The 13,434-nt window shown below is 54.7% G+C and overlaps 1 protein-coding gene across 1 annotated transcript; it reads right to left on the minus strand.

Annotated features, from left to right (window-relative positions):
- Nucleotides 1–10,249: 10,249 nt before the first annotated feature.
- CUNH11orf96 (chromosome unknown C11orf96 homolog) lies at nt 10,250–11,613 on the minus strand. Its single transcript, XM_036326126.1, has one exon. The coding sequence runs from the start codon at nt 11,235–11,237 to the stop codon at nt 10,866–10,868; it is 372 nt and encodes a 123-aa protein (XP_036182019.1). The 5' UTR covers nt 11,238–11,613; the 3' UTR covers nt 10,250–10,865.
- Between the last annotated feature and the right edge of the window lie 1,821 nt (nt 11,614–13,434).

Genomic DNA, 13,434 nt, shown 5'->3' on the forward strand with positions numbered 1-13,434 from the left:
CTCACTCTCATGCCATGTATAAGGTGACAACATGACACAGTGGTCAGAATGCAGGCTCTGGAGGTTGCCTGTGTGACCTTGGGCAAGATGTTTCATCTCTCTCAGCCTCCGTTTCCTCTTCCAAGAATAAGGAAAGATTGTTACTTATCTCACAGGATCAGTCTAATGAATTAATACATGTCAAAGTTTTAGAACAGGACCTGGCACATAGTAAGTGGGGAATAAATATTAGCTATTAATATTACTGGTATTCTAAACACTTTAACATAATGGCTCATTTACTTCTTGTAGAACCTTATGGCCTCCAAACAAATCATGATAGTAACAATCACAAGGTGTTAAATAAAACAGGAATTCATGACTCCATACTGATATAAATAAATGAATGCATAAATAAATAAATAAATAAGGGAATTCTTTGTTTTATGTTAGAATGCCAACTAAAGAGTCCTGTTCAGGTGGCTCTGTTGGTTGGAGTGTCATCCCTGTACACCAAAAGGTTGCATGTTCAATTCCCAGTCAGGGCATATACCTAGGTTACAGGTTCAATCCCTGGTCAGGCACTTACAGGAGGTGACCAACCAATGTTTCTCTCTCATATAGAAGTTTCTCTCTTTCTTTTTCTCCCTTCCTCTCTCTTTAAAGTAAAAATTTTAAAAAACATATTCTCAGGTGAGGATTAAAGAAAGAAAAAAGAATTCCAACTAATGAATGTCGAGGAAATGGAGTTGTGTTTTTTTAAAAAAAAAAAAATCACCAATTAGCAAATATCACAGTAGTAAATGACTCAGGCAAGAATTTTCAATGGATGCTAAAACCATGGGGTGAAAATCTGACGAAGAATGGGATATTTACATCCTTTCAAAATACTTATTAATTCCAATGAGGAAAATCACGTCTTTATAGAAGAGCCTGGCGGACACCACCTTAACCAAGTGTCTAAAGTCACCATCTCAGGGATGGGACAAACTGAATCACATGCCTCCCGAGGCACTGAGGACACAACAGTGCTTCCGTGGCATTCCTGCCACATGTGCAGAGCCTGAATTTAATCACAGAGGAACAGCAGACAGACTCCAAAGTAAGGGCATTCTACAAAGTAACTAATGAGTACTCTTCAAAGATGTTAAGATCATAAGAGACAAAAGCAGCCTGAGAGACTCTTCCAGATCAGAAACCTAACGACTAAGTGCAACATGGGATGCTGGACATGACCCTGGACCAGAAAAAACATGATATATAAAGGTCATCATTGGAACAACTGAAAAAATATGAATGTCTCTAGTTTACATCATAGTATTCTATTCATATTAATTTCCTGAATTCGATAAGTGCACTATGGATATGAAAGGCAATATCCCTGTTTTTAGGAAAATATTGTGGAGGGGTACTGAGGAGCAAAGGAGCTCCTTATTTGCAAGCATCTCTCATATGGTCCAGACAATAATAATAATGACGTGTGTGTGTGTGTGTGTGTGTGTGTGTGTGTGTAGACAGGTAGATAAATCAACAGATAAAATAATAAAGCAAATGATGCAAAACGAAAACACTTGGGGAATCTGGGTTAAGGACATTCAGAAGTTCTTTGTGCTATTTTTGTATCATTGTCCCCTGAAATTAGTTAAAAATTAAAAGCTATCCAAAAAATCAAGAGAAACTTATACCCTCCCTCCAAGCCTGTTTTGGGGGGATGGGATGGGATGGGAGGAGTGAGGCATTGAGACAGCTGAGGGCGGATCTGTCTGTAGAATCTGCAGACCCACCAGGTGGCTGTGTCTCTCTGCAGACTAGCTGCTTCCGGCTGCTGGGAAAGGGTGCTGACAGCCAGAAACATCATTTCTGGCCCCTTTCCAGCGAAGGAGGAAACAGTGAAAGCTCTGTGAGGCGGAGGAGCTGGTCCCTGAGGACCGGCGCCAGGAAGCGGAGGTGTGGGCTGGAGGTGGGGTCCTGGCAGGGTCTGCCGGTCAGCAGAGCTTGCTGGGGGCAGGGATTCACTGCCCCTGGGCTCCCTCCCACTGCAGGGAAAGGGGAAGGAGGGCCTGGAAGGAGACTGAACATTTGCTAGGCGTCTGCTATCTGCCAAACACTCTTTTGAGTGGCTTGCATATATTACCTCACTAATCCTCACAGAGTTTTGAGATACCCTCTGTTCTTATCCCCATTTTAGAGATGAGGATATAGAGGTTTAGAGAGGTAAGGACAGAGATTCTGTTTTGGGCAGAACAGTGGAATGCATGTGCTAACTGACTTTTATGCTAAAAGCAACTTTAAAAGCTGGTTAAAAGAATTTTTTTAAAAAATTAGTCAATGATCTGGCAAGAAAATAGGGAATACTCAGAAGTCCCAAAATAAGAGAAATCAGGAACCCAGAGAGGTGGGCAGGGCAGGAGGCAGCCTTTCACCTTGAGGGCATTGCCAAATCATGGGGGCCTTGACCTTGGTACTCGTGGGATGACAGAGATGAGAAGTGTAAGAGTCAACCCAGAGCCCATCCCAAATGGGAGATTAATGGAACACCCAGCCCTGCACAAAGCTGGATCTCCAGTCTGCCCCCGCCCCTGCCCCACATCAGGTTAGGGAAAAACTAGGAGCGAAACCCACCACTCACCATCCCCACTAAAACCTACAAGGAAATCCTAGCATTTTCCCTGAGAATCCATAGCCGCAAATGGGCTGTCAGTGGGTTTTGAAGCCTGGCTTCACACTCCCTGGTTAAGCTACAACAGCTCAAGCTGAAGTTCAGATGCATATCTGTGCAGCAGATAACCAGCAGCTCCCTTCAGCAGGACTAGTTACAGCAGCCCAGGAAACAAGAGCATGAGCAGGACACGGAACCTCTCTCCTGAGGGATCTCAGGGACAGAAAAGCAAGGAGGGTGTGCAAGGTAACTTCCCTGCTGCGGCACAAGACCCACCCACAGTCCCTGAAAGAAGAAACAACCGCATTTTTCTTTCCTGTAATAGGCCAGGTCGGCCAATAGCTCTGCTCACTCAGTTGTTCAGGGCCCCAAGTTCCCTCCCACTGCCCCAAGTTGTAGCTTCATCAATCCCTGAGACCATGTCATCATCTGCTTGGTAGAAGCCAAGTTACCATCATTTCCAGGTTGCCCCTGGTCGGAGGGAAGGGAAAGTGTGGAGCTGGCATACTCCTAATCTCAGGTCTGGGTCCAGGAGAGGCAAACATGACTTGCACTCACATTGGCTGGGAGGAAACTTGGCACTGGATAAGCTTAAATCCAAGGCCTGGGGTGGGCTGGGACTGGTCGGGCTTCCTGCCTAGGAAAATGGATACAACAGATCCTAGGGAATCACGAACAGTCTCTGACACAGCCCATCCCTCTGGATGCTAGCTACGTGGGAGACACACCCAAGTCCACCCAGTTACAGCACCCTGATCTCTGAGTGACGCCCAGGCCTCACTCAGATGTGGTTCAGGTGTGGGCCCTGAGGCCACATGACTGGTAAGCTAAGGGACAGTTTGTTCCATCCCCCAGACCAGTAGGCTATGATAAAACAGGGAAGTGAGACCAGAGAAACCTGCCCACTCGCAGGAGAGCCGGGGGCCAGCATGCAGTAGTCCCGGGGCAGGAATTGAGGACCCCTGCCCTGGCCCTGGAGGTCCTGGCTGCACGGGTCTTGCCCTCTGGAAGATTCTCCCTTGTCGACTGTCCTCATCTGACCTGGATGTCAGAAAATATGTCTTCCTTGAGGGCTATTTTGGGGCTTTTATAGTTTCTTTGGAAAAAACAATTCCTTGGAAGATTCATTAGGGATCAAACTCTATTTGCTTAGTGTCATCTCATGAACAAGTAATGAGGCTTTGCTGTTTTCTCACAGATTCTCAAGCCTGCTTCATGCCTTTGCTCCCTCGCTCTGGCTCCCAAGCCTGTCCCCCGACAGTGCTGTAACGGCGACTTTGAGACCTACTGAAAGAACAGGCTTAAGAGAGAAGCAACCCCCGTGGTCTGACCTTTGCCTTGGCGCTGGCTCCCTTGTACGAATGTTTTGCGTGCTGGATAGTCTCTGAGAAAGGCTCTCAGCCACAACCGTCTGATCTCCTATGTTTGGGTGACAGGAGCAGATGGCTGTTCCCTACATTTCCGGATCCTTGCTATTCCCTTTCACCTCTGCTGGAAATCCGGTTAATGTTTGCAGTGCTCACGTCTTTTCTTTGAATGTCACTACAACTAACAAGGAGCAGCCGGTACTCACTAACCTCCTGGCTTTTCCCAACTTCTCTTGAGTTACAGCCTTCGAAGGCAAAGATCTGCCTTTCAAGCTATCGAAGGAGACAATTTCACCTATTACTTGGCCCAGAGTCCCCACATGCCCAGCCTACAATATCAGTGTTCCTGCTGCCTGCCCACTAGGATCAGCTATGGCAGGACCCCATTCTCGTGCCCATTTTTATATTCATCAGGGTAAGGATTATTGGGTGTGTGAGTGTGCGTGTGTGTGTGGGGGGGGGGAGGGCGCATGCCCCACAGTGCACAGGGCATGGCTCAGCAGGTCCTAGCCCTCACACAGACCACTCACTGATGATGCAAAGCAGATTTCGTGTGCCCAGCAGCTTTTTATGGGGTGGCATTGTACAGCAGACCAAAGAACAGCTCATTTTAAGACCTCAGAACAGATACAACAGCCAATACGGTGGGTTTTATGAGGCATGGATCTGAGGGTCGCAGGCTCAGAAGGTCTGGCCTCTCCGGGAATGTCTTGCACATTCCGGAAAATGTGGGAAGGGGGAGTTCTGTCAGAACCCTCCCCGGAAGACCAGAGGTAAGGTCAGAGGCTACCTGAAGGCCAGCCTGGCAGGTCAGAGAGGCAGAGCGGGGCCAAGGGCAATGACACATTGCTGAGGTCTCGAGCCGGCAGCAGGGTGGCACTCATGTGGTTATTTTGGGTTTGGAAGGAATTGTTCAGCACAGACAGACCAGCCCAGAGTTGCTTGGACTCTCCTCGGGGCTGGGAAAGGGGGGTGGGATGAAGGCCTCCATCTCCCCATCGTGCATGAAGGAGCTGGGTGCCGAGTCTGTATGAACGCTGCCTCTGCCCAGCCACCAGGGCCAGGACCCTACGGCTCTAAGGTGCTGTATGATAGCCCGGGGCCTTTACAAACTTCAGAACATAAAGGTAAGAAAGCCATCAGGGAAAGAGAGAAGAAGTGATTTGCTCAAGGCCACATGCAAGGGAGGAGCAGAGTGGGGCTGGAGTCCGGCACGTCCCGCTTCCCACTAAGCACTCTTACAGACCCACTGCCATCTTCCCCGTCCCCACAGCTGGAGCACATCGGGGTGGGAGTCGCATGTCCCCACCCTGGTGAGGGGAACAGGACATGGCCCTGTCATGAGGAAACCTGCTCTGGGTCAGAATGGCCGAGGGAGGACTCTTAGGCTGCTACCAAGAGACCCAGCAGGAATGCAGCAGGTTCGGGAAGACAGGAGTCCACATTCCACAGCCACCACAGGCAGCTCGGTGTCACCAGACGCCCGGCCACTGCAGTCATGCTCGGCCAATGGCAGCCGCAGGTAGCCCCCTGGTCTGTCTTTAGGGGAAAATAAGAATGACCTGCCCACGTCTTCCGGCCCGGGCCCAGTGTGACAGGCACGCTTGCTTGCTCATCCCTTCGCAGAGAGCTTCAGCGCGTGGCCATGCTCTCACAGAAGAGACAGAGATCGGCCGACCCTGTGCCCAGGAAGATGCGGAAAACAGGCTCCAGGGGAGCATTTGCGGTCTGCACTGCGGGCTGCCCGGCTGGCGGCCAGGTGTCAGTGTCATCTCCCACAACAGAACACGCTCCGCCCCCTCCGAGGAAGTGGATCCCAAACTCCACCTAGTTACACTTCCAGGATGTCTGGGGAAGGACGTCCTCTCCGCCACATACGGTTCCGCATGGTCTAGTGACATGCAAACTGCAAGGCAAGTCATGTGTCCCCCGCAGCTCCGGGCACCTGCTGGGAGGTGGAAGGGGGTGCCAGGCAGGGTTCTCTGAGCAGTGGATTGACAATAGGATTAAGCGTGCAAGGATTTCAGTAGGAGACATGCCTGTGTGGAATGAAACAGAGAGGGAGCCAGCAGGCTACGAGGCAAGAGACCCTGAGAGGAGAGCGGGGGAGGTGTCTATGGACAGCCCTGCAGTCTAAGAAAGCTCCTGCAGAGCCATCGGGAAAGCCTTGAGCCCAAGTCCACCAACAAAGGAATCTCAGGCCTCCCAGGACAGTTCTGCCTTAGTTTCCAAGCCATGCACACAGGCATTGGTGGGGAGCAGCCTGTGGGGAGCAGGGGATGGATTTCAAAGCCAGAGCTGCTCTGGAAGATTCTCCTGTAACAGAAGGTCTGCAAGGCCCATTCTCATGGCTACCACAGGGTGTGACAGTAAGGAGTTGGGGTTCATATCCTTGAAAGAACACAGGCTTTGAAATTAAAAAAAAAAAATACTGGGTTGCAACCCAGCTCACCACTGACTAGCTATATGGCATTGGGCAAGAAACCTAACCCTAACCCCGTTGTAGGTTTGTCATCTGTACAACGCCTGGGACAGGTTATCAGGACGGAAGTGGAGTACCCCTCTGAGGTGCTCACTCAACAGCAGCCTTTATCTCCTCCTATTTTGCCAGAGCCCAGTGGACTAGGGTCCACCGCAAATGTGCTCCCTAAGGGAGGATGCTCAAGTCCACGGCTGACCCATTCCCTGGAATCACACACAGCCCATCCCTCTCACCCCCACACCAAGCGGGCCCAGAAATGGCACACAGTGAGCTGCAGAGACCAAGCTGGCCTTCAAAATGGTCCAAGAAACACCCTGATAAATAACTCCCTGAGCCAAAGAGAAATATTTAGAAGAGGCTGCCAGCTGGAGCTGGGATGGCCACTTGTTACCTCCTCTGGGATCCAGCTTGTTTGAAAACTGGTCACCCAGGACAGGACTATGGGCTGAGGTCCAGACGGGGACGGGAAGGAAGGAGGTGTCTCCTTGGACAAGCCTGCAAATCCCAAGGGCTGTAAATCCAGACGGCTGGGCGGGCTCCCACCCACCCCAGCTCCGCAAGCGAAGCAACTCCCTGAGAGGCACCCTCTCTCCTCCCATGCCCATTCTCCAGAGCACGTCTCTCTCTCCTTCCCTCCCTCCTACTCTCTCTGGGTCCCTTTCCCCACCCCCCACCCCCCTCATTTCTGTCCATCTTTTGAAAATTTCTGACTCCTGACTCTCTCTGTGTTTCCCCCTCTCTCCATATATATCCCCGAGTTTCCTGTCTCTCCAAGGCCCTTCGTCCTCCCCATCTTTCTGGTTCTCATGCTCTCTTGCTCTCTCAGCCCATGTCTCTCCCTCTCTTTCCTCTTCTCCCACCATTTGGCCTCCAGGCCCAGCTCAGCCGCCTCTGTGGAGCTGTGTGCTGCCTTGGAATGCCTTCAAGCTACTGGGAGGAGCCGAGCCCCAGCAGTTCCATAGGGACCTCATAGGAGCCCCTCCCGCCCCCTCCTTTCTCTGCTGTGCAGGGAAGAGATGCCCAGCAGAGAGCATCCTAGACCAGCCTGCTGCCTCTAACATGGGGGCATCCCAACCTCCCCCTCCCTTGCCCCTCTGTCCATGTCACTGCCTCTTCCAAACGTCTTTCTATATCCAACCCTGGGAACTAATTGCCAGTTGTAGGCAAAACAAAGAAACTGGGACAAATTGGACTCACTTTTATACCAGAGAGTGGGGAATTAGCTTGATTAAATGCGGAACATTTATTCAGTAGAATAACTTAAAGACAAATCAGGAAGCAGGCAAGATGAGCATCAATCTTCCTCACTGCCTCCTTACTCATCTTAACCCGACAAACACTGCGGAAGCACTGACTGAGTAGCTGAGCAGGAGCTGGTGATGGGACGTGGTCCCCACAACAACCCCCGGATGCTGGCCAGGGTGACCCACGAAGGCCTTCAGCTGGGGAAGGAGGCCTTCCAACAGGAAGAGGGGTATTGTGGTGCCCACAGGGGAGACGCCCAAGCCAGGATCTCTGGCCTACAGGGTGTGACAGCCACTGGGAAGGTTTGGGGCACTAGCCCCTGACGAGTAAAAAGAGGAACTACTGCTGAAGCTATAAGATAAGAGAGGTTGCCAAAACCGGTTTGGCTCAGTGGATATAGCGTCAGCCTGCGGACTGAGGGGTCCCGGGTTCGATTCCGGTCAAGGGCATGTGCCTGGGTTGCGGGCACATCCCCGGTGGGGGGTGTGCAGGAGGCAGCTGATCGATGTTTCTCTCTCATCGATGTTTCTAACTCTATCTCTCTCCCTTCCTCTCTGTGAAAAATCAATAAAATATATTAAAAAAAAAAAAAAGATAAGAGAGGTTGGGGGACAAGTTGAGGGAAGAGAAGGGGAGTAAGGGGATTCAGAGTTCAGCAACCCTCCTCACTCCCCGAGGTGCTCAAACCAGCCTAGCCATGTCAGCTGCCAGACATCAGAATCAAAGCCTCACTCACAGCTGCCTCCCAGGCTGAGGCGTGTGCAAGGAAGGGCTGTCTGTCAGGAGCCCTGGCCACAGTGGAACTGGCTGCCACTGCGAACTGCCATGGCCAGTGTGTTCCCTGGGTCTAGGACAGCGACACAGACCCCAGTCCCCTCTGAGCCAGTGAGGGGAACATTCAGGCCCTGTGGGTCCTATTTTTCTTTCTTTCTTTCTTTCTTTCTTTCTTTCTTTCTTTCTTTCTTTCTTTCTTTCTTTCTTTCTTTCTCTCTCTCTCTCTCTCTCTCTCTCTCTCTCTCTCTCGATCTAATTGGCCGCCCTAGCCGGTTTGGCTCAGTGGATAGAGCGTCGGCCGGTGGACTGAAGGGTCCTGGGTTCAATTCCAGTCAAGGGCACATGCCCAGGTTGCGGGCTCAATCCCCAGTGTGGGGCGTGCAGGAGGCAGCCAATCAATGATTCCCTCTCATCATTGATGTTTCTATCTCTCTCTCTCTCCCTCTCCCTTCCTCTCTGAAATCAATGAAAATAAATAATTTTTAAAAGATCTAATTGGCCTTATTTAACAATTCAGTACATAAAAAGTTGCTCCTATTTTTGTATCTTTGTTTTATTTCCTCTGCTGCCTCGTTTTCTGCAGAGTCGGGGCCTACAAGAGGTGCGGTGTGAAGAGTAAAAGTCGGTTCATCCCCCCACCACCAGAGGGCGCCCAAGCACAGAAACTGGGAAACCTGGAGAAAGAAGGAAAAGCACCCAAGCTCCCAGCCTGGAATGGTGGGTCAACCCTGAAGTAATCGTGGAGGGGTGGGATGGTATGGGCTCCAAGTGGGGATCCTGCCCTCCTCGACTGAATGTCACTTATTACCCCATCACCACCGCTGCCAAGTGGCCCTGTTACGCTGCCAACCCCGACGGCTTAGAGCGGAGACAGGGGTGCGGAGCAGCTGCTGTAAAGCACTGGAAAGACAGGCTCCGGTGATGTTAGGAGCCCTGGACACGGAGTCGGGGGAGCTGACTGCGACTCCTAGCTACTCTCCACGTGACCTTTCCTTCGCTGCTTGCGAAGGTTTGTTTTTCATCTGTAAACAAAAGGGGGTGGGGAGACTCGGTGGTACCCAAGCGCCCTTCAGGCTCCGACCTAAGACATGCCCCACCCTCCTCGCGGAACCCTGGAGAGGCCCAGGTGAAGGGCTGCACGGAGGAAGCGAAGAACTGAAAACACCGCTGTTTGCTCCCGAGGCGCAGGGTCGCGGGCACTCCTCTGCGTCAGGGCGCGGCAGGCAGGGGGGTGGGGGGGACACCCACTCTCGCCCACTCAGACGGGCTCCCAGCCCCCTCGAGTCCCACTACCCACCCAAATGTCCCGCCCGAGTCTTCCACTGCCGGCTCAGGCATCTCCCCACTCGCCACCAGGAAGGGCACGGAGTGGGTGGGTCCTCCGGGGCCGGTGGAGGGCGACGACCCTGACCCCAGCCTCCCGGAGGACTCAGCCGCAGAAGGGCTCCCTCCATCCTCACAGCGCCGACTGCCGCCTCACCAGCGGCTTCAACTCCATCCCGGACGCCGGCGATGGGGAGCAGCCCAGGGAGGCAGGTGTGGATCCACCTGGGAGGCGAGCAATGGACCCGGGCAGGGGACGCGACCTCGTCCCAGTAAGCGAAGCCCGTGGAGTTGCCTCCACTCGGGGATCCTGGCCTCCCATTCCAGCCACACCCAACCCCCCCCCCCCCCCGCCCCCAACCTCCCAGTCTGGTGAGCCTGGGCCCTGAAGGTTCAAGAGGTCAAGAACCTGGAGAAATGCACTGTGCAAATATATTGACTTTATTTGTCTCCGTTCGGGAGCCTCATAGACATATCCAGGTAAAAAGACCGTTAAATAAACGCCGCCAGCCATCGCAATGCAAAAATAAATACCCATCCTCCGGCCACAGCAGCGGCTGCGCTGCACCAAGTCCCATCGGCCGCGCCTAACGATTATAAAAGTGTTCAGCGAGCTTATGTTGGCGTGAGTGTGCACTGGGGGCGCTGGGGGGCGCGGCGGTGGAGCGGTGTGCAAGATCGAAGTTGCAACCCCTCGGGCAAGGGCGTGGAGCGGCTCTCCAGGGAGCCCTGGCGACCCGGCGCGGGTGCGCTCCCCGCACACACTCACAGCAGAGTTCGTACTGGGCAGAGTTTAAAAATAAACATGTACAAGGGCAGAGAAGCGGCCCCCTTCCTGGCGCCCCCGGCGCGCTCGGACCCAGGACCAGCGCAGCACAAGGCGCACCGACCAGTTCGGTTTGGCGGGAGTCCCAGCGAGCGCGAGAGGCGGTCGTCCCAGGTCCTCGGGGGTCCCCGGGGCGCGGGCCCTACCGGGGTTCGCACGCTAGTCCCCGGCGGGCCCCGGAGGCGTGCGTCCCCGCTGCCGGCGGCGCCCTCACAGGGCCGAGTCGGAGTCGCTGGAGTCCAGGCTGTTCCTCAGTTTGCAGCTGCTGAGCTGCTCCCGCTGCAGCGACAGGCTCTGCGTGCTGCGGCGCAGGCACTCCAGGCTCTGCAGGAAGGACTTCTTGGCCTTCTCCTCCTCCATGGGCGACACCCCCTCCTCCTCCACCTCCTGGATCTCGTCGAAGGTCACCGGCTGCGTCTTGAAGCGGGACTGGCGCGGCCGCCGCAGCCGGCCCTTGCCCTTGGTCAGCTTGGCGGGCCGCACGGGCTGCGGGAACGCGTCGGCCAGGCACACGAAGTGAGGCATCACCGCCTGGTAGCTGGAGCAGATGCCCATCAGCTCGCTGGGCTTGGCGGCCGCCATGGCGCTGCCGGCGTCTTCGGGGCCGGGCGGCGGGGCGGCGGGGCTGTCGGGGAGCGGCCGCTGCGCCGGGGCCCCCCGGGAGGCAGCAGCCTGGGGCTCGCCGGGCGGGGGATCCAAATCTGCTGTGGGGTGGCGGCGGCCCTCGCGGGCCCGGCTCGGCGCTCCTCGGGAGGGCGGGCGAGGGCCCGTCGGGGATACACGGCGCGGGGGGCGCCGCTCCGCTGCGATCCGAGGCGCTGGCTGCTTCCGCGCGTCTGCCCCGCGGCGTCCGCCGCCGCTTATATAGCTGCTCCTACCCACACGGCCGGGCTCGGATGACAGCGAATGCCATTTAAAGCGTGCGCCCCGCGCCCTCCCGCCTGACGTCGCCCGCCGCTCTGGGAAAGTAACGGCCCCTTTCCCGGAGCCCCCCGCCCCCACCGACCCGTTCCGGAAGGCAGGCCCCGCCCGCGGGGATGCCGGGAGCCTCCCGAGCCGCGGGGCACGCGGCTGGCCCAGGGCGGCAGGGAGCAGGGGTCCTGGGATGGTACTATTGGTGCTGGGACCCCCAAGTCTGTAGGAACCGCGGCGGCCGCGGGACGCAGGTCCCGCTTCCCGGCGCCTAATCTCAGAGGCACACACTCGGCGCGCCGGTTGTTCTGCCTCGGGTTCTGCGCGTGGGGGTGGCCGCTCCTGTCCTCACAGCGGGCAGAGCCAGGGCACGGCTCCCCAGAACTGAGTTCGGAGGGAGAGTTGAGTTTCTTCTCTGGATCCTTGTTCTTCTCCCTAACCCCACCCCACCCCACCCCCTCACACACACAGAGGCACGCATGAATACAGTCACAACCTGTTATTCCATTCTGGTTCTCCTGTTCCCTATGTCTTCTCCATGTTTATCTCCTCACTACCCCACCCTCTTCAAGTCCCTCAGGCACACCCCCCCTCCTTCATGCGTAGAAGAATGACACTTGGATATTCCACTAACAACAACAACAACAACACAACAACAACTACCATCTGGAGAGTTGTACTCCAAGCCAGCCAGTGAGCTCTGTGTTACGTATTCAATCTTCCTAACAGTGAGGTCATCGGTATTCTCCCAATTTTACATATGAGGTGTCAGAGGCACCGTGGGGCCAACTCCAGAGTCCGCGCTCTGTAGTAGCCAGCTGAGGGTGATGCCCACCAGTGCCCGGGGGTCTCCTGTCAGGTGTCCCAACTCCCAGCGCAAACCAGCGGAGCTGAGGGCCTGCGGGCCAGAGCAGTGCCCCCTACCGGCTCCCAGAAAGGAAACTGTAAACCCGGGGAATCAATGGGATTTGGCCTCTATTCCTTCCATAGCCATTCAAGGAAGATGTATTAAGAACCTACTGAGTACCCGCTCAGGAATGGCCTGCCCTCTGGAAGTTACATTGGGGGCAGGGAGATACAGACAGTAAACAGGAAACAAGAACATGCACTAAGGTTGGGGTGGCGGGGGTGCAGATCCAGCCACGTGCATGGGCAGTGCCTGGGCGGAGGGGTGGCCAGGAAAGGCTTCTCAGAGTGGGTGGACAGTTCAGGTGACACCTGAAGGCCTGCAGGACAATAATAACACTACCAAGTACTTGGTGTGTGCCATGCTCTGGAGCACTTCTGATGCATGAACTCGTCTGACATGTTAACTCCTGTACTTATCCTTGTAGCAACCGTGGTAACAAGTCCTTGTAGTGTCGCCATTTACAGATAGGAAAACCGAGGCACAGAGAGGCTAAGCCATTTGCCCCAGGCCACATAGCTGGTAACCAGCAGAGCTGAGGTTCCAACCCAGGCCCCTTGGCTCCTAAGCTGCTTCGTATCCACTGCACTGAGTCCGTGTGCCCTGTGGAGGGCAAAGAAGAACCCAGTGTGTGCCCACTTTGGGGGGAAGCATTGGGGCAGAGGGGCCCAACCCTAGTGCAAAGGCCCTATGGAAGGATTGAGCTTGGGTTCTTCAGGAACTTCTTCAGGAACTTCAGGAGAGCTGCGAAGGGTTGAGAGCATTTTATTCTAGGGGCAGTGGTGAGGCGCTGGGGTTTTAAGCAGGGGAGCTGCACACTCCAGTGTATGTTTTTAAGACTTCACTGTGGCTGCCATGTGGAGAGCAGACGGGAAAGGGACGGGGGGGGGGGGGGGGGGCGGGGGGGGGGAGAAGCAGGGAGTGTGCTGAGAAGATCATCCCTCCCTCACTCTACCCCCC

This window comes from Myotis myotis, unplaced genomic scaffold, assembly GCF_014108235.1.
Source record: "Myotis myotis isolate mMyoMyo1 unplaced genomic scaffold, mMyoMyo1.p scaffold_m19_p_10, whole genome shotgun sequence".
Classification (NCBI taxonomy): domain Eukaryota; kingdom Metazoa; phylum Chordata; class Mammalia; order Chiroptera; family Vespertilionidae; genus Myotis; species Myotis myotis.

Excerpts from the sequence above, each read along its gene's own strand:
- CUNH11orf96 (XM_036326126.1), bottom strand. The coding sequence starts at position 11,237 with ATGGCGGCCGCCAAGCCCAGCGAGCTGATGGGCATCTGCTCCAGCTAC.